Consider the following 22,690-nt stretch of genomic DNA (forward strand, 5'->3'; position numbering starts at 1 on the left):
TCTAGCGACAATCAGGCGTCAATCACGCGTCAACTACTTAGCGTGAATTATCAGTACTGCTACTTGTCAATAGATGACGACAATACACGACGAACGAAAAGTCATGGAGTTACAACTTCCCCTATGTCGATGAGACTGCACTTGCAGACTAAAGGGAAAGAAGGCACCGCCGTAGCGAAATGTCGCAATCGGTTGCATCAGTTGCATGCTTCCCTTGTCAGCTATGTGCAAAGTATGTCGGTCTCGCATAGGTCTGTTAAGCCACCAAGCGATGTTTCTCGGATATTGTAGGTACCTTTACTCGTAGCTACCAAAAGTTTCTCGAACATTTCACCAAAAATCGTCTGAAATAGACGCTAAGACCAGTTGTATGCTATGTATGTAGGTACCCAAGTACGTTAATTAGTGCTGTTAGGTACCTATTTTCATTGGTTTTGATACGACCTAGACCATCGTCGATTTAGTTATTATATACAAGTCGTGTATTAAGGAAACATTCATGAAATACTTTTGTGTCTTTTGTAATTGATTTTATCCTCAAGTGCGTTTTCACATTATCCGATCCAATATCGGATGTAGGTACCTATATCCCATACATTACAGTCGCCATCTTGGATTTATTCCATTGAAATCCTTCCGACATCCGATAGCGGATCGGATAATGTGAAAACGGACTAACAGTGATACACGTCTACCCAAACATATGTATGAATTGATAAAGAAGCTTTAAAATCTAAGATACTTTAAATATTAGATATAGATACGATGTAGATCAGTAATTCAGTATAGAAAATTATGTTTCTTCAAACTTGACATTGAAATATCGATCCATGTCAAATATACAAATAATGACACCGGACCTGGTTGCCTGGCTTAGCAACCTCAAGGCTACACTCTGATTGCTTTTAGATATAATTTGCCATACGATTAAATAAATAAATACAAATAATATTCAACGTATTTTTATACTTATTCCGAATTGGGCCGATTAGTCTTGAACAGAGGCTGGGAGATCTCTATAATCCCTATTTTGAATTAGCCGGAATTATTGTAAACAAAGGTGTGACCGGTGCTATAAAAAATTTGCACCATTCGAGGTATTAAAATTGCCGATATTTTACAAGTTTATTAAAAATCTTTACATATTCCATTACACAAATAATGACTCTGTTTAAACGAAAATAAATTTCAACACAAAACGTTTTTATTGAAATTAAGAAGCCGTTTTTGTCGGGTACTTTGTTTATTGCTCTGGTATCACTGTGGAAATGAACCTGGGCGACCAAGTAGCGGGCCGCTAAACATAATTTTTCAGCAACTTTCGAGACAAGGTGGTAGTGAATTTTAATGGCTAATTAAAACCGATTTCAAATACGATGGTGCAAAATAAGGTGGTTATAAATTTAATTATTGGTTTTGTAAGTATCTGAATGAGAGAACTTCGTCAATTTTGGACCGATTTCATAACATAATATACTTTTCCCCTCACTACCTCGGAAACACGTGTTTTGTCCTTTAATACCAGCGGGTAAAAACGCATTTTATCCACTAGTGGGTAAAGTAATTTGACCTTGAATAAAGTCAAATTAACTGCTTTAAAATTGATAAAAGTAGGTGAATCTAGTAATAAAGATGATTTGCCACCTGTGGAACTAGTGGAAGCAGTGATAAACGCATTTTTTGCGTTGTAGTTTCCTCGCTATAGTAAGGGGAAAAGTTTTGTGTTACACTCGGGTGCAAATGTATTTAACTTCTCGTGTGTTAAAAAACTCGTAAGTTCAGGATTCTTTTCTCGAACCACTCGCTTCGCTCGTGGTTCAACTATGGAATCCTTTCACTTGCTCGTTTTCCAATTCCACACTCGACGTTAAAATACAACTTTGCCCCCTTGTATAACAAATAACTATAACAGTCATCGTGGTCGATCTGTTCACGATTTTAAGTGTGTAATAGAGTAATCGTTAATAACTGGTTACAAGTAATTTGTTTTTCCGTCGGCCCTTACTTTGAGAACCCCCGACTTGAGCTGCGCGTGTTACTTTGACAGTGACAGCAGTTTGTTTACGTTTATTCCGTTCAATTCGTAATGGGAGTATAGGTACTTGAGAAAGAGAAGTAAATTAAAAATCATACATATTTTTATTTACAGTTAAATTATAAGCATACCCGACGAAGCTGTATATCGGTCAAAAATATAGAAATCGTTATTCTAGGTATCCGTTTGAATGTTTAACCTCTTGGAAAGGCACAAAATATTTAAACCCAACATTTTATAGTTTTCTGTCACCTATACTGAACACCGTACTAAATATGAAAAACTAATGAAAAAATCCAGAATTTCCCAGTATTTGTGAATCAATCACTTCCAATCCCAACGCATATTCATTATAATACATACATTGATACATTTCATTCGTTAACCACTTATTATTCTTTCATCGAACAAAAGAGTGCGTACGCACAGCTGTTGCGCTACCGAGAACTGTTTTTTCTTGATCTGCGCGAGCGCAGTCAGTGAATGGACGTCGCTCTGCGCAAGCGCACGACCGTTTGTCTCACACTCGAATTAAACGCGCGATCTTCATTTCGAGAAACGATCTCTTTCGCTATTTAAAAAGCATTTTTTACTCAGTTAATTGAGTAAAGTGTAATTTTTTTTTTTGAAAACTGTTAATAACAGTTAAAAATATTTTTTGTGAAAATATATTAAGTGAAATACTGTGATATTACTGTGATAAGTGATTGTGACACGAATTATCAAAAGTGCAATTTATACCGTGCATTCGTGTTTTTATTATTCATTAAAAACCGGTAACGGAACCATAACAAATCGACCAGTTCGCTAAATTCTGTGCTTATACGACGAAACCTGTTGATAAGTAAGTTTTTTTTTATTACAATATCATAAAATAACATGTACAGTGACCTGCGAAATTGCATGGAGATATTATGAATAACTTATTTTATAAATGGGCCATTTTTTTCAAAGTTGTCCCCCCCCCACTTTTTTTTTTATTTGGATTTTTTTATGTGGTTTCCACTCAGAATAGCGAGCTCTTTCAATCCTTATAGGAGAAAAAAAGTGTCCCAAGATTTTTTCCAATTCCGTTACCATTTTTCATACATTTTGTATGGCGGTAAGGGAATGGAAGGTCTGAAAAATGTATGGAAATATTAGGACATTTTTTTTCTTCTATCAGCGATTCTGAGTATGAATCGCGTAAAAAATACCCATGTTACAAAAAAGTGGGGTGGACAACTTTGGCAAAAAATGGCCAAATTCGCCATGCACTTTTGCAGCTCACTGTACAGAAATGTGATAAAAAAGAATGACAGAAACGAATGGAATAATGTTTCCTATTTAATAGTTGGACAATCCATTGCGAGTACGAGTTGGTTGAAAAACGTGTTCGAGCAATTTTCTGCAACATAATTTTAATGGTCATACGAAAAATTGGATATTAATTACAAGAACATAAAAAAATATTATTAGTAGGCATGTTGTTGTTCCTTGGAAGTCAGTTATCTTTCTTGAAGTAAAAACAAAACATTGATTATTATTTTGGACAAAACAGAGGACAACATAATTAAATTGATATGATTTCTCATACAAATTTAAAATAAAAACGTTTCATTATATATCCAAAATGCTAAATACTAAATACCTTTATTTAATACAAATAGTTTACAAGTTTTTTTTTGTAAAATCGGGACAATATAAATCATCTTAATCATATTTCAAGTTTTATAGCGATTATTTCTGAAAATTTTACCCATTATTTTTAAGCATCTTAAAAAACGTATTAGTTATTTTTAGGATAAAAAATACATAAATTTTACCTAAGTACATTATGAAAATACAGCTGCATCAGAGAATATAATTATAATAGTACAAGCTGGACTGAGATTTGAGATTTGATTTTGTATAAATAATCAACCATTTAGGTACACGTTTAATTTATAGTTATACTAACTTTTGCCGGCTTCGCTCGCGTTAGAAAGAGACAAAATGTAGCCTATGTCACTCTCCATCCCTTCAACTATCTCCACTTAAAAATCACGTCAATTCGTCGCTCCGTTTTGCCGTGAAAGACGGACAAACAAACAGACACACACACTTTCCCATTTATAATATTAGTATGGATTGCCTGCTTATTCATTTCTTAAAACTGACGGTAACTGCACTGCAAGCTTGTTTTAGTATCCTGATTGGCATGGGTTTGACGTAAAGGTCACAACCGGCTATAAAAAGTAGAATTGTTCATTAGTTCAAGCGATCAGCAATCAAGTACTAGATACTCTTTAGGTTGCGTGAGAACTTGTCAATCTTTTTAACATTTGTTGCTATTTTATACATAGATATATTAGTCTGCAGTTGGTCTGCAGTTATTAAGGCGTAAGTTGTTAGGCACTCTGTTTTTCGTTTTACATTTTTTGTTAATTTAGGTGAGTCAGGTTATTTTTGCAATGTTTATTCCGCGGGACCTCCGCTTCAACCAAAGTCTGACTCCAGCCTTGCTATAAATAATCTCGGGGACAGTGGGTCTCCCTGCCTTATCCTCCTTCGAATAGGAAACGGTAGACAATTGTTTTAAAATTTTATTCTGGTGGTACACTTATTATAATTATTTCTTTTAGTATTTTTATCTATGTCTAGTGTACTTGTTGATCCCGTAGTAATTTTGCAGATTGCAGGGTGTAGTATAGTGTCGAAAGCCTTCGTGTAGTCAATAAGTGTAATGTACACTTGTACAGTGGTGTGCTATATTTCTGGTGATTTTCTATGACTTGCTCAGCATGTATGTGGTCGACTGTTGTGTTAAGAATACCCGTCTGAACTCTGAATCCAGCATGATCCACAGATTATATCTGTTTAAAGTGATTGATAAGTATTTACTACAAAAGCTGGATTCAGGATGTTAATAGTAAACTATCCGAACGAATAAATTCGAAATTATTTGAATATCTAGATTATCGAAAGAAAAGATTAAACCCTAACACTATTAGTTACTCCAATTATAATTACTTTATGACTTTAGCCATTAGCGGATGATTAAACTAAAATAATTATTTTTATTCGATACCCGCGTCACCCGCGTGCCCGCGTTCTTTAAGGAAAACCATATCTTAGTGAAATAAGAACTGACTGTTGTTTTCAAATTTTTCAATTCAACCTAAATATGTATATAAGTACTAGCTTTTTCCCGCTTCTTCGCTCGCTTTAGAAAGAGACAAAGTAGTCTATGTCTCTTCAATCTCTTCAATTTTCTCCACTTAAAAAAACACGTCAATTCGTCGCTCCGTTTTGCCGTGAAAGACGGACAAACAAACACACACACTTTCCCATTTATAATATTAGTATGGATTATTATATTTACATTTTGTCATATCATACCTAATATATCGTAACATTTTTTACCTAATGGTTATTTTAACAAAATCACGTTGTAGGTACCTAATCTCGAGTAAGAACAAGACTAAGCTGTTTCCTACTATATATAGAGTTCATATTTCTTTAAGATAAGAAACAGGGTGATTTTGTAAAAGTTTTGTACATATCTACACCGTGTTTTTTTTTGTTTTCTGTTAAATTTCACACGTCGTTAGGTTCATTATCAGGAACCACTCTGTATATCACTTTTAGTTAAATTCGTAAAAATACATTTTTCATCATTTTCATAAGATAATAAATGAATTAATTAGCGTGAGAGGCCCTTAAAAATAACATTCAAGTTAGTGTCAGGTGATTGACGGCACATGTCAAAATAAATAACATTAAGAATGACTGTCACACACGTGTTTAGATAATAAATGAATTAATTAGCGTGAGAGGCCCTTAAAAATAACATTCAAGTTAGTGTCAGGTGATTGACGGCACATGTCAAAATAAATAACATTAAGAATGACTGTCACACACGTGTTTAGTAATCATCTTTATTTTATTAATAACTCGATAACCGTAAGAGTTAAGACGCTAGTTTCTTAGAGAAATTAATTGTATTTGATCTAAAGAACCTTCCCTTTAAGTTAACGGAATTAAAAAAAAACACGGTGTATACTCAGCATATGTAGGCCATATTGAACAACTTTTAGTATGGGGTCAATCCCGAAAGAAGTCTGTTGTTATCGTTCATAAAATATTGATATTGAGACTTACTTCAAATGTATGAGACACCGGATTCCTTTTAATCCTTTTATGAATGTAAACTATAACTACTAAGTTTTTTTGCAAAAAAATCTTTTTTGGCACAAGCTTTTATCGCCGACTGTACCTTCCTTTCAACAGTCATCTACTGCTCTCCGAGACGTTTCTAAAAAGCCCTTACTCGATGTTGATACGACGTTTCATAACAGATTTCCTATGACCAATTGACCACCTTTCTGCTCCATCATCAGCTCAGCTCGATGATACCATAATATTGCATTGTCACGTGATTTACATATGTGTGCAAATTTTAGCTCAATCGGAAACCGGGAAGTGTTTTTAGCTTCTACGGTTTGACCTAAGCTAACATACTAACAAGGCAAGTTGAATAAAAGCTTGTAAAAATGAAATTGGGCACATAAATGTTGTCCAAGGGAAGGATGTAACCATGGCAACGAAAATACTTTAAAAGTTAATTCATATGAGGACGTTGCATCCTTCAATAGATATGACGTCAGTACTCAATTTTGAAGTGCGTTAAGTACTTATTGTTTATAAGTTCACTTCAGTCGTGATCAGCATAACAATATTAACGATCTTCAAGTACATTCTTTTGGAATTAATGATTTCTAGTAAAATAAGAAAGTGGTTTGATACTTGTCATACTTGATAGTGGACAAAGTGACCCGAAAAAGGGAAATATAATTAGAAATATCCACCTAAATGAGGTAGTGAGTATCTTATAAGTATGTACAACCCACTGTAATTATTAGATTTCCGTAGTTCGAAAGGAACCTGTTGGAACATGAAAGAACCTTCTATAATGGAAATCAATAAATCCATACTAATACATATTACAAATGGGAAACTGTGTGTGTCTGTTTGTTTGTCCGTCTTTCACGGCAGAACGGAGCAACGAAATGACGTGATTTTATAAGTGGATGTAGTTGAAGGGATGGAGAGTGACATAGCCTACTTTTTATCTCTTTCTAACCCCCCACTTCCGTACAAAGGGGGGTGGAAATTTGTATGGAGCTTTCCACAATTTTCGAATTTAATGCGAGCGAAGCCGCGGGCAAAAGCTAGTATCTTATAAGTAGCACCCAAAACAGACCTGCAAGATGGTATTTTGCGCAATCGTCTTATTTCATTTATATTTACACACGTGTGTCACAAAATACCGGTTTTGCAATAACCGCATGGCGAGATGATCATAACCTGATGGTGACCCCTCGTGAACTAAATTGAGGGACTTTGAACTGTTTGTAATGACAATTAAAGAAGAAGGATTAAAATAAACAGGCAGACAATTATGGTCGCGTGATAAATGATAAAACATCAGGCTTTCCCTATCGCACTATTTGTAAGTGCGATAGGGACGGCCCGATGTTTTATCATTTATCGCGCGACCATGATTGCCCTGCAGTTTATAATAAAATGTAACACGTTTATTGAAAAGTTCTCAATTTGTCATTCCTAGTTATGGAATGGAATTGAGTGCAAAATAGCAAAACTTACAGATTTTTTACAATAATCTTATGGAACAAACTTTATTTTTTTGTAACGCTTAAAATATTAAATTTAAGCATGTTTTAGAGTGATAATTTATTTCATAAATAATATGAATGCCTATTTAGAGTTTTGGAACACTCAAGTTATTGAAAAAAAAAATCAGACTGCCTTGAGTAGTTAGGTACCTAGTACCTACCAATAGGTACTTAGTACCTACTTATATGGACATAATTATAACGTAAACAATAAGTACATGTGTGTAGGTGCATATTTTTTCTATTTAATCTGTAATATCCATACTATAATCCATACTAATATTATAAATGGGAAAGTGTGTGTCTGTTTGTTTGTCCTTCTTTCACGGCAAAACGTAGCGACGAATTGACGTGATTTTTTATGTGGAGATGGTTGAAGGAATGGAGAGTGACATAGGCTACTTTTTATCCCTTTCTAACGCGAGCAAAATCTAGTTGTTTAATAATTTGACTGGACAACTATTTAATTTCGATATTTATATTCACGCCATTTACGGTTCAATGCGCAGAGAATGTAAAGTGACACGAGACTAATTAAATTTAATTAATAACTGCATATTACATAACATTAGTAATTATTCAATATCTAATGGATTACACTTGGTTACACGTAACTAAGTGCCTCTGTACTTGACTTTTTTCAGTACACTATTAACTATTGAAGCAACACTTAATTACTAATTATTTTAACATTCTTATAGCTTGTATGTCACAAGAAAGATTATTCAATTATCTAACTTATATAAAAAAAATTATAACAAACGATGCTTACGGTGAAATTGATATGATTTTAGTGATGCATGAATGTACTAAGCATAGTCTTGGCAAAGAATACCTTTTTGTACCCTTTGGCGTAGAAACTAGGTCCATGGGGTCCCAGCGCGAACAAGTTGTTCACTGAAATCGCGAAGCGTCTGGTTGAGGTAACTGGTGGCCGAAGAGCTGGCGACTTCCTCGCACAACGTATCAGCATTGCGATACAGCGAGAAAATGTCGCCAGTATCCTTGATACAATGCCTCAAGGGCCTATTTTAGACATTAGCTAGCTTTAAAGTTTAAGTTTAGTCTTAGTTTCTTATATAATTATGTAAATATGTTCATGTAAATAAAGATATAAAATAGCATAATAAAATTACACATATTAAGTGGCGAAGGTTTTTAAGTAATAAGGTCCTTATATCAACAGATTTGTTGCATTTTATTAAAAATTATCTTGGCTCCAAAAAATGCACGAAATTCAAATTTTCTGTGGGAATTAAACCTACATTTTAATCAATTTGTAATTAAGTGTTCTGGCTTAGGAAGCCACGCGTTTTATGAAGACAATTGACTGGTCAGCTCTACATTTTTCAACGTTAGCGCCATTATTTTGCTCTAAGATTTGGCTTACCGTCTCTATACTCTATAAGTCTATATCATACGTAAATGTAAATAAATTCCGAATAAATCGCGTTTCCTCTTCCCAAAAAGCGGCTGGAAAATTCAAGCTTCGTACCTAAGCCTTGGTACCTTCTAAAACCCTTGTATTTATGTACATTATTGCGGAACCCCACAAGGGCACCGCACTGAGACACTAGGCCTGTTCTCTAGAAGCGATTAGCATTAGTGCCCTCAGATCACTTACCTTGATACTCCGTATAATGTGGCTTGGCCGTTGAAGGGTACACAAGGGTACAAAACCAGGCACTCCATGATACCATTGCACCAATCTGTCGCCAGAACCGCTACCCTTCAACGGTCAAGTCACACAACATTAACTATAATAATAAAGAAATCGCAGTAAGGAACCGTAGACTTGGCAAGACTTTGTCTAGATTTCATTACTTTTTAGAGATAAACAAGCAGCTCCATCGAGACTTGGCTACTTTTTTACAGAATTATAGAGGGCTTACATTTTCATTGGAGGGATTTTGTACTTATGCAAAAGAATTTCCTTCGCATTTTTATGGAAATATACGAACGTGTCATACGGTTTCAGTCAGTCTCAGTACAAACGTACTGACACTGTCTGAACTAGCATGACAAATACAAACATTTCCGGCAAATAACGAAGTAAAAGCTTTTCGTACTACGTCAGGGTGCGTAGCCGAATGGCACAAACGCTCACAAAATGCTCATGAAACGAAACGCTCGTAGATATCTATGTCTATCGCTAGTGAGTATTGGCGCGACAGAGCCAGACTACCTTTCGCGGCGTTTCGTTTTCGTTTCGCGTCGCAGAAATGCCATTCGGCTACTACGGCACCTGATCCGTGTAGTATCCTCTATCGACCCAATGTATAAGGAAAATCGGTTATATTAATACAAACTAGAGTTAACTTTATATTGTTTTATATGTGTTTGAATAGAAAACTCGCCAAGTTCGGGTTTATGTTCTCGAACGCTCAACGTTCAACTAAAGAGTCCTGTACTTGGCGAGTTTTTCAACACACGAGAAGTAAAATACATTTATTTGCACCCGTGTGTAACACAAAATTTTTCCCCTCACTAGAGCGAGGAAAGTAGGTACAACGCAAAAAAGGCGTTTAATTTTAAGGCTAGTATTTACTAATCGCGAATCACAATCGAAATAAAAAAAACGTTAGATAATACGATTAATACGGAATCTTTGGAATGTGGTCTATGGTGCTTAGAAACAAGTTATATATCCAAGTTTGCTACAATTAACGTTTCTTGTGGAACATAGACCACTTTATAAACAGACTCCGTAGTGTATAAGGACTTGCAGCCTCCATAATAGGGCAAAAACAGTTCATGTCAATTCAAATATGACTTCGAAGTTATAACCGCTAATATTTGTACTTGTATATGTCAAGTTGTATGTGTTCATAGTTATTTAGTATGGGAGTATCAGTAAGTTGAAGTTGGTTTACGTGGTTCGTCTAATTATAAGGTAAATGATCTATGTTATGGAATGTCCGACCATAATCATGGGTAAAACGGATAAAATAAAAGGATTTATTTGTTTACCAATGCCACAAGCTTTCTTTTTCCTTCTCGTGGCAAATCCATAACATCTTGGTTTTAGAGATATTAAATACTAGCTTTTACCCGCGACTTCGCTCGCGTTAGAAAGAGATAAAAAGTAGCCTATGTCACTTTCCAATCCTTCAACTATCTCCTCTTAAAAAATCACTTCAATTCGTCGCTCCATTTTGCTGTGAAAGACGGACAAACAAACAGACACACACACTTTCCCATTTATAATATTAGTATGGATATAATATAGATTTAGAAAACTGCAATGTTTATTCGTATGTTATAGGTAGATATTGTAACTTAACGGTTAGGTACGGTCAACAGATTTGAATCACAAACCACTCTATAAAATAGAACCCTATCTTATTGACACTGTGCATTATTGGCCATAGAAGTCACTTTTGACGTTGTCTATGAATAGGTTCTTTTTTTTTATACTACGTCGGTGGCAAACAAGTATACGGTCCGCCTGATGTAAAGCGGTCACCGTAACCTGTGGACGCCTGCAACTCAAACAGTGTCACATGCGCGTTGCCACCCCATTAGAAACTTGTACACTCCCTTTTGCTGTGTTAAGTATACAGCAAAAAGGAGTGTACAAGTTCCAAGGAGGGTTCGGGTTGCCGACGACTCAAAGGACAATAGACGGAACAAGTTAGTTCCGTAAGTCCTCCCGTCATCAGCACACCGCACCCTCGTTGAGCTCTGGCAGCCTTACTCACCGGCAGGAACACAACACTATGAGTAGGGTCTAGTGCTATTTGGCTGCGGTCTTCTGTAAGGCGTACCTACTTCCCCAGTTGGGCTCTGCTCTAGATTCGAGCGAGACGATATCCGCTGTGCTGTGCCCTACCACACAAAGCGGAATATCATTCGCTATGCCCTACCTCCTACTAGGTTCTACACCGACCAGGGATTCAAATGAAGAGGCACACTCAAAGGTTGTGACAGATCGTGCCATCCTATTAGTCCATTGCACAGATAAAGAATTTCATACGTACACTGAGAGAAATTTGCATTGTGAATTTAACAAGTTCGACTTGTTGCGGTTTATCCGTTTGAATCAGCCAAACGTATATTTAAAACAATATGTGTCAGGTTGTTTTTATAAAATCGACTTGTTGATTCAAATATATTGCCGATTCAAATGACAAGTAGCTTGTTGTTTGAACCAAAGAGCACGTAGGCGCTATTTTAACCAAAAAACTTGTTGAACGAACATGAAAACTGGTTGTATTTTCTCTCAGTGTAAGAGCGAGAAGATAATATTTTTTCTCTCACATATATGAATGACAGTGACATGCCTGGGCACTTGCATAGGCGCCGCCTGGCGGGATGAATGTCAGTATGCCTCCTCATTGGTTGACTGTACGTATATGTAATAGCAAAGGTGAGCGTGGGTACCAACAAAGACCTATATAACTTCGTAAAGACCGATAAAGTCTAAGAAAAAACCGTACCCCAAAACCATACAGAAAAAGGTACGGTGAGCTAGATGGCGATACACCTTTGGGGTACGCTCGGCTAGATGGCGCTAATATTAATATTTGACATTTTAAAACATATCAAGCTAAGAATATGGGCCAAATTGTCAAAACTGAGGTTCAAAAGTTTTAAGCTTGTGTCGAGAGATGGCAGTCTATGCACTGTGATTGATTACACATTTTACTTTGACAATAACTCTCTATAATACTCGATCCTCTTTGGTACCAATGCACTTAACCCAATGAAACAAATATTCCTCTTGTATACTATTTTTATTGAAGTCTGTCAAAACATTCAAATTACATTTGAATTTGATTTGAATACATAGAACAGTTTCATACAAAGAGTATGCACCCGATGGCCAGCAGAACTTTACATCTTTGTTTATGTTTTTACTTGAATTATAAGACAAATAGTATAAGAATAATCTAGCCTTCATTTAAGTTGTCAAATAAAGTAAATAATAATCAAAAAGTCCCTGAACTTATTTACTTGAACAGTTTTGTTGGTAGAGTTTGGAGTGCTTTAGTCCGTTTTTACATTATCCAATCCGATATCGGATGTCGGAAGGATTTCAAAGGAAAAAATCCAAGATGGTGCCTGTAATGTAGTATAGGATATCGTTCCTACATCTGATATCAGGGTGGCTAGCCGAATGGCACAATCGCTCACGAAACGCTCACGAAACGAAGCGCTAGTAGATATCTATCTCTATCGCGCTTGCGTATTGGCGCGACAGAGCCAGCGGCGTATCGCTTTCGTTTGGCGTCGGAGAAATGCCATTCGGCTACGGGGCCAGATCGGATAATGTGAAAACGCATTTAGTTGAGTTGTCTTACACACAGAAATGTTTTGGCGTTTATTCATAAAAATACACATTGTTGTGTAAGTATGGAATCAATATAAAATATAAAAATAATGTGTTTGCTTCCGGACCAACTTTCCTTTTTATTGGAACCACTGCCTTCGAGGTATGCTCCAAAGCCGGTCACTAGTTCAATCTGTAAACAATATTTGACGAAAATTATGTAAATAGGTAGTAAAATATTTATAAAAATAAATAAAAAATGTATTTATTTATTTATAACAAAAGAAACCTTAAGTGCTACAGATACACAAATATTTTCGCCAAACTGTGGACAGTTTGTTGGCGAAATTAGTAGTACATATACATATAAGCTCAGTCAACATACTTAGTCATAGCAAGTCATAGTTACAAATTCGATGGGGAACAAAGCAATGGCTACGTCTTTACCAGCCGTGACCGCCGCGTTCCGGCTCCCATCGTTTGTTTATCGCATGATACCCTTCGATTGACCGCTTATAAGCGAGACTCTAAATCAATTGATGCACGGATTGTTGTGAGCAGACTGTTGTTGTCTTTTTGAGACGCAATGACGTTGACTGCTATTGTTGTGTCTTTGGCTCTTACCGAAAGAAGTTTAATAACGAAATGTTCATTTACTTAAATTTAGGTAATTTCTGGAAAAATATAGTATGAATTCTTCTTACCCTCATTTACTTTATTTATTCCAAAACCTTATAACAAAAAATGTAGTTTGAGAAGATTGTAGTAGGTACAATACGTAATATTTTACCAGTTTCAGTGTCCATAACTGTCCAAATTTTATAAATAAGATCGACTGATCCAGGCATCCAGTGCTTTACCCGGGTTTTCCTAAACAATCATGAGAGAAAAATTCATAATGAATTTAGTGAGTTAGTTTTCAAAAATCCGGTCGTACAATAATTAAGATGCTAAAATGCCCTAATTGGATGCCGGAAAATGTAGTAATGCACCGACTAAAACTATCAATTTTACATTAAGTTGACGTTTTTCTTGAAAGCACCCTTAAATCGGTATCGAAAAATTATATTTATCAAATTACCTAATAATGAAGCTGTTTATTATACTTAGATAAGTATACATACATATATGCTTGTCATGCTTGTGCCATCAAATCAAAGTACCACACACACATTGTTGGAGTAGGTACCTATCGCCATTTTTAATATTTATACAAAATCTGTTAGCATAGCGACTGAAAATTATCTTATTATAAATTAATTAAGCGGTAAAACGACTTGTTTTAACAAACTAATCTCACAATATAAACTAATGCATGCATGTTATACAACCGACGGCATGCAATATTCATGTTCATCGATGACATTGCTGTAATTGACCTATTTGAGATAATCTTTTAATACCCGCCTCGGAACTTATACATCTTATCTCACACGATGCCCCGTTTAGATTTACTCCTTTAGCTTTCCAGTCTGCGTAGTTGCGTTGGACAGGTCATTTAAGTCAGTCAACTCTCCATTCAGAGGACAAAGATAATTCGAGTCAAATTTGTACTATGTATTCGGTGATCAAATATTTAAAAAATCTTAATTTAATAACTGCTTAAACTATATATGTAAGTAAGTAAGTACAAGTACCTACCTACTACCTAACTAACAACAATGGATTTAAATCCGAAATTATTTACCGAAACAGATCCCTTCTATTTAATAAAACCACGGTTCTACTCACGTTGTTATATCGCTACTGCTGCGACATGTTTCGGGCCAATTTTGGAGACCCCTCTTCAGGCATATACGAGTTCACGCGGCGGCTAAACTCTGTGCACTGAATCCCTACTGTTTACTAGTCCTAGATCACTACTTTTTTCTGCACCTTGTAAACTTATTTTAGCCAGTCCGGTGACTGGATTGATGCTGGATAAGGATATACTTATTGATTTCATCTCATTCCATCCAACTCTACTGGAATAGTGTAGATAATAGATAGTTAAGACGCTACAGAAGCGAATAGGCTAAAATAGAAAGGAGCCCGCTTCTAATTTTTGAATTTTAGTTAAATATACTAGTGTTAATATTAACTAATTTATCGAAATAAAATTAACCATTCAGAACAACTCAGTTAAAAGATATTGCACAAAATCTTTAAAATCGAGGTTCCGCTCTCGACTGTTTCCTCTTTCAAAACTTAATCAATCGTAACGAAATTTGAGAATCTTAATAATAATAAAATAATCTGTGTCAGATCGTTTAGTTTTTTTGGCTATTTGTTACCAATTTTGAATACCACACCTTTTTTTGCGTCATAATCAATAAGGCCGTTTTTGGAAATTTTTGATGGGATCTAGTCTTTAAAAATAAGAATATCAAAAAAATAAAGACGGTCCGACACAGATAAAAATAATAATGATCTGTAAAAAAACATTGCTCTATCTTCAAAAACCAGGAAGGAAATAATCGAGAGCGTTTGTATGGAGATTATCAATGAACGCATAATTATTGTTGTTTTTGCATAATTTCATAAATTGACATGATCCAGTCTAGTGGAACACAATGTAAACAGGGCATACTCGTAATTATATTCGTCTTACATAGTAGTTAGATGTGACAAATCGATTCTGACATATAGCCATTACTTACGATATGCAATTGATTTTAATGTTCTTAAACAGATGATTTGCTTTGACGTCAATATGGGTACATTACCCATAATATTGCATAATAGTTTAGACTAAACAGTAATAATTATACAGGTAAGTGATATATCGTTATATCTATCTTACTTTAGATCACTATCTTTTGCATTGTCGTCTAGGAATTAAGATGATAACTGTCAATCTATCAGTAAATAATGAATGATTCTCGCAAAAACGTGACAGACACGAGTCGTACTCTTTGCATGATATAATTCTTTTCATCACACCCGCACTTTAAATGTGCTATTGTATGCAGGCGGAGCGTGAGTTATAGAAAAATCGTTCTCCCAAGGGAATAATGAAATTTCTTGTACCATACTTAACTTTTTTACATCTATTTACATATTTTTTACATTGCGAGTGTGATGAAAAACATTGTGTGTAACTCGGGAGTATGAATATTACTAACTCGAGTCTTTAAATCGCTCCGGCAAGCCGTCGCGATTTAACTTACTCTCGTTAGTATTATCATGCGCGGATCCAGGGGGGGGGTCATGGGGGTCATGACCCCCCCCTGGAGCCTAGGTTGGCCATACAAATAGACCACGTGACCCCCCTCCGGGGCCTGGGCCTTTACCACGTGACCCCCCCCTGGGCACGAAGCTGGATCCGCGCTTGAGTATTATTCAACTTCCTCCCCTTGTTGCACAATGTACTATTATTGCCCTCAATAACACTTTTAGTGCGTTTTCACATTATCCGATCCGATATCGGATGTAGGAACGATATCCCATACATTTAAGCCGCCATCTTTGATTTTTGCCTTTGAAATCTTTCCGACATCCGATATCGGATCAGATAATGTGAAAACGCACTTACAGCCAGACAAAATAGTAGAAATTCAATAGTGGGAACATCCAGTGCCGCCCCGTTTTCTCACACAAATTGATTTGAAAAAGACGAAACGACGATGTTGCCACTTTTTAATTTAAGTATGCTCTTTTTTTCAGTCTGTGCCTTATTCCATTTAAATTGTTAGAACAAATTTACTAATCCCTTTCCTGATACTTTCGTGGGTCCCGTCCCGCCACCTAGGCAACCGAAAAAAAGTCGAAATGTAAGTATTGCGTTTCGCTAGCTCTCGTTAGAAAATATAGCTATTGATTTGATTGACGAGGAGAGATATAATCCGATTTGAAATCCAGACATTAATATGCATTGACTATAAACCTAATAAATAAACCACTCCATATACAGGGTGATTCATGAGTCGTGAGCAGGAGTGAACGAACAGGGTACTGGGGAGGGTCACGCTGAGCAACTTTCATAATGGGGCAACACTGAATTGTGATTATTTTTCTTAACTATGACTTAATTGATAAGTACTTAATTGATAGCTTATTATCAATTACGTTCTAATTATGACTTAATTGATGATTAACTATCAATTAAGTCATAGTTAAGAAAAAAAATATATCACAATTTAGTGTTGCCCCATTATGAAAGTTGCTCAGTGTGACCCTCCCCAGTACCCTGTTCACTCCTGCTCACGACTCATGAATCACCCTGTATACACCTGCCGCCTAAATATACGCAAACTGAATACAAATATTGCGCTAATCTTATACAATCGATTCAAATCAATTAGTGACAGTAACCAGATTAATATAGAGCTTATATCGTAAACAAATATAAGGAATGTAGGTATCAAGCTATACTTGGCACTCTTCATGATAGCTGTGACATAATCGAGGTATCCTATTGTTGTCATGGAAATGAGAAGTTATACTTAGGTTTATTCGCAGGTAAGCATGATCGCGCGATAAATGGTGTAGAATGGTTTATACAATAAATGATTTTTATCTTATCTTTATCTTTATCTAAACATCAGATAAATGATATAACATCTGGCCGGCCCGATGTTTTATCGTTTATCGCGCGACCATGCTATCAGTGCATATCTACATAAAACTTATTCGCTAGCCTATACCTAAAATAGGATGCTTGCGACATTTCTTCGCTGTATCGCAATGCGTTGTGTGAGAAAGTCGCCAGCTCTTCGGCCAGCAGTTACGGCATTGTCGGCATCGTCGGCCGACGGAAATGGTCAGGAATTGATGATTATCAAATCCTTACGTCTTTTAGGAAAGCCAGTGTTAAAAAAAAACATAGCAAAAAAAATGGCCGACGACGGGCCGAACTAGGTGCAGACAATATTAAACGTCGATACGAACTCTACATTATCCCAAAGTTTCATCCTTGAGAAAATGAGGAAGGTCTGGGCTCTTAGTCCATAAGAAGAAGAAGCTACTTATTATTTCCTCAACATGCAACCAAACTAATAATATTATTATTCCAGGTACGATGTGCCATTGAGAGCGAACGGAACCCGAAGTAAGCGCCATGCTTGCCGTAATGCCGCGCTGGCTAGCGCGGCTCCAAGATGGCGGACTCCTCAACCAGCTGTTCATGGCTGTCATGGGTAAGATCATTTGTAAACCTCTGTATTAAGACGGCACAGGAGGGGTCAATTCTCCATACAAACGCTCTCGACTATTTCCTCCCTGGTTTTTGAAGATAGAGCACTGATTTTTTCAACACAGATTTTTTTTTCTGTGTCGGACCGTTTTGATTTTTTTGATATTCTTATTTTTAAAGACCCTAGAGCCCATCAAAAATGTTCAAAAACGGCCTTATTGGTTACGACGCAAGAAAAGGTGTGGTATTCAAAATTGGTAACAATCAGCCAAAAAAACTAAACGGTCTCAGCGGTATAAGTGATGATTTCTGTACCTTGTCGTATTAGTCTTGTTTGAAATGTCATACGTTGTCAAACAATTAATTAAAGCGACAAGGTACAGAAATCATCACTTCTTTATGCCAGTGACTGTAGGTAATTTGATATTGTTCGTTTTTAACCCCCGACGCAAAAACGACGGGGTGTTATAAGTTTGACGTGTCTGTCTGTCTGTCTGTCAGTCTGTCTGTTTGTCTGTCTGTCTCTGTGCAAACATCACCAGGGTCAAAAGTGAAACCTCACGTGATTTATGAATTGGCCCTTATTTATACGCGGTACAAATGTAACAAACCACGCCACGTGTATTGCGAGCGTAATACAATTGTCAGTTATGTAATTATGGAGTTGTGACAATGCCCATTGCTTTCTTACTTTCATAACCACGATGTTGTTGTCAGTGGTGACCAAACAACCGCCTAAGATCTAGCGCAGTGGTTCACAAAGCACCTACTTACATGTATAGTATGAATTTTTTGAGATGGTTTTTGGCTTTTGCCGTAATCTGTTAAACAAAAGCCTTTGTTTCTATTATTCACAGCGGCTAGCTCCCGTTTCCACAGCACGTGCTAAAGTCTCAGTGTAGTTGAAATAGTATTTTATGCAACAGGCGTTTAAAGGAGGTCAAAAAAGACGAGTGGCGTGGGTAACAATTTGAGGCGAAGCCGAAAATTGTTATTGAGACGCCACGAGTATTTTTTGACTCAGTTAAACACCGTTGCATACAATACTTTTTCTACGACCATGCACTTAGTTTTTAATAGTTTTCTTGAATAACTTTCGTGAAATTCACACTGCTTCCTGTATTTTGACGCAAAGGTTTGCACTGTCAGCTCGGCTGCCCAGCCTTTCCGCGCACTCGCGCAGTGTCGTTATAAGGCGTTGCCATGGTTACAGAGCCAAACAATGCGTTTTCAATTTTTTCGATACTGCGCGCATGCGCGGAAAGCCGGCGGACGCTGGCTTTGGGGAATAGACCTTTATGTAGGGTTTTAAAGATCTATGCACGACCCTGTAAATGACGAATAACAGTTCGGGAGTAGAAAAAGTAACTATCATGATAGTAATAAGGTTTCCAAACCATCCAACCATTAAACCATCTCAGAAAATTCATACTATAATCTGTGTGCGTAGTAATGCACAAACGCTCACGAAACGCTCACGATAATATCTCTCTCGTAGAGATATCTATCCCTATCGCTCTTGCGTATTGGCGCGACAGAGCCTGACTACATTTTTGTGGCGTTTCGGTGGCGTGTCGCGTCTGAACTAAAATCACTGGTTGTATTGAGATTTGAGATCCAGTGTTAGGTAACCTACAGATATTATACGTAGCAGCGATAAGCGTGAAATCAGAAAGTCAAGGGAGCAAATTTTGCGTAAAACTGGCTGGCTACGTGATAGGTACATTTGTAGAGACGAATCTATGACAAACACTAAATGAATCCGCACCAGGGGCGGCTCACTCCGCGATTCTATCGCCGCGCTACAAGTACATGCCGGCTGCCGCGAGTTCGCGGCCCATTCAGTAGTGACGACCTTCGCGCGGCGCAATAAAATTCAATGTTGGCTGCTCGCGTGCGGTCCATTTGTTAATGAAGGTAAGAATTTAGGATGGCGGCATTTTATGAACATCAAAGGAGTGAGCCTTCTGTACTTGTACTATTATATATTCAGTGCCCGCACAAAGATCAAGAATCTCTTACAATGCAAGATGTAAATCATGGTAGAGCATTGCGGTATGCCTTTCTTTACCTGTATTAGCTTAAGGTCAACCCGTAGACCACCTCTCAATAGACTCGTCATTATAAATTGTTTAAAATCCTTCTAAGGAGCTCTTTTTTCAATAGTTGGATTGTATGACACTACTTTTCGGCATCCTATTTATCAGACAATTTACTTACTTACGGTAAACAACGACGAAAGTGACTTCATACATTGAAAACCACCGGTCTGGCCTAGCGTGTAGTGACCCTGCCTGCTACGCCGCGGTCCCGGGTTCGAATCCCGGTAAGGGCATTTATTTGTGCGATGAGCACAGATATTTGTTCCTGAGTCATGGATGTTTTCTATGTACATAATATAAGTATTTGTATATTATACCTATATCGTTGTCTGAGTACCTGCAACACAAGCCATCTTGAGCTTACCGTGGGACTCAGTCAATCTGTGTAAGACAAGACTGTCCTAATAATATCTATTATAAAAAACTTCTTAGATTTGCTATATTTTAGAAAAAACTTAGAATTGAATCGAGACAAAAAGTAATATCAAACCTGCTTGGAGTTGCAAGCACCCATAGGTTACGGTGACTCCTAACCATCTGGCGGGCCGTATGCTTGTTTGCCGCCATCATCGGATATAAAGAAAACTGTGCTAGGAAACGCGACTTTAATGAAAATTATAACTTTAAACAGGTATACAAAATTGGAGTGGTGAACACGAGGGGAGGCCTTTGCTCAGCAGTGAACCCTAAAGTAGGCAAACTAAAAAAAATGCAAAATGATTGTTTGTTCTGTCTATAGTTATAAATCTGTGGCCTTTCTTCCTCGGTGCTAGTGTAAGGTCAAACTTGCTATGCAGTTATATTTTACTGCATATGAAAACAGTATGAATGACTTTATGCTAACACTAGCACAGAGAACGCTTGAGCAGAGCCTAGACACAGTATAAAGTAAACCAGTAATAACTATTTTAACAAACGTACGCTGCGAGGGGTGCACACAAGCGCGTCCTTATACTGTGGCCTAATCTCTATAGCGACTACCGCCAGTTTGACACTGAGGTACCTAAACAAGATTTTTTAGGTAAGTTTAGTGGTAAGTTTACGTACCTAAACCTCCTTTCTATACATCTCGTTCGTCTTCGCATATTTGTGAAGGAAAATACGTATTTTTTTAAATATCAATCTTTCTGATAAAAAAATACCTACTGACAGCAATGTACTATAAACTAGAGTCATAGAACTGCTTAATTTTGAAGTTTCATTTAATTCGGTTTTTTCTGAAGGATTTGGCGGCAAGTTAAATGTCATCAGTTTACTGAAAAAAATATCAGGACGAATTCTTAGTAATGTTGCTAAGAGAGTTGAGTTCATATATAAAATAATAAAAAAATAATACTCGGTGTAAACTTGAATGAGTTTTACTTACTGCATTAAGCATGAGGTAAGGTATATACTATATAACATACTAATTTGTTGCTCCAAAGATATAAAAAATAGTGTTATTTTGCGAGTGTCCATAACTGGAACCCGAAAACTGCGTACTTTCTATGATGGACAAGGAACAATTTGCGAAACCAAAATTTACAAGAAACAATCCTATGTTAAAATAACCCAAAGTAATTTTATTTGGGGTATATAAAATTGACTCATTGAGTATCAGTTGGCTTTAAAAGCAAAATTTTAAACTTATTTCACTGTCCAAAATGGGGGATCCATTACTGGAGAACTGCCGTCCATGATTGGAGAAAAAACACCTCGTTTTAATTTGTTAACTATGATGAAACCAATAGGAGTATCTATTGTGCAATACGCTTGAAATGTAAAAGAAGGATAGGACATTCAAGTTTTAACACGCTTAGCGGTAGATTTTTTACACGTGTAAGTGAAAAATCAAAAATAGGCAAAATTTTATCTTAAACTGTCCATGATTACCGTTACCTTATTTGTATATTTTTGTACGTATGCCGTACGATTACAATTCTTTTCTTTACAAAACGCTGCGATTTTAATAAATCAAAACAATGACGATATCCAGTATTAACAGTATATACTACAGGGACTGTTTATCTTATACAAAAACACGTAACTCTGAAATGGCTCATAAGTCATGGATAAAACTAGACGGTACTGTTTCATAGCCCGGTAGTGGTAAAAGTCATATTTTCACCAATAACAATAAGTTAAGAATGAAGATTGTCAATCCTTTACATATATATCCTCCTTGATCAAACTAAATTGTACTACTAAATGCCTAACGAACGAAAAATACTTGCTGAAGTCGAGGTACTATCGCTTACGTTTTCTGTAGCAAAGTTAACAGTAAAGTGCAGTTACTGTGTTCAGGTTTCCTAGGTTAACTAGGCATATTGTCGGTTAGCGTGACTAAAACAAGTTATTATAAAACAGAAAATCATCACACATCAATTTTACATTTAAAACTGTGTTTGAGTACCTACGCGCCAAACATCAGTAAATGCGGGTTATTTGTTTAGGTTATAAGTGACATCTAGCGACAATCACGCGTCAAATAGCGTGAATTATCAGTACCACTACTGGATACTAGGTGTCGAC

General features: G+C 36.5%; 1 protein-coding gene across 1 annotated transcript in view; it reads left to right on the top strand.

The window, feature by feature from the left end:
• The first annotated feature begins 2,534 nt into the window (after positions 1-2,534).
• The window catches only part of LOC125237769 (solute carrier family 2, facilitated glucose transporter member 8-like), a 97,505-nt gene continuing 77,349 nt past the window's right edge, over positions 2,535-22,690 (top strand). Inside the window, exons 1-2 of the mRNA XM_048144946.1 lie at positions 2,535-2,879; positions 17,959-18,081. Of these exons, the coding sequence (XP_048000903.1) occupies positions 18,003-18,081 (79 nt within the window). The 5' untranslated portion in view covers positions 2,535-2,879; positions 17,959-18,002. The remainder of the gene's footprint in view (positions 2,880-17,958; positions 18,082-22,690) is intronic.

Source organism: Leguminivora glycinivorella, chromosome 22, assembly GCF_023078275.1.
Source record: "Leguminivora glycinivorella isolate SPB_JAAS2020 chromosome 22, LegGlyc_1.1, whole genome shotgun sequence".
In the NCBI taxonomy this organism is placed as follows: Eukaryota; Metazoa; Arthropoda; class Insecta; order Lepidoptera; family Tortricidae; genus Leguminivora; species Leguminivora glycinivorella.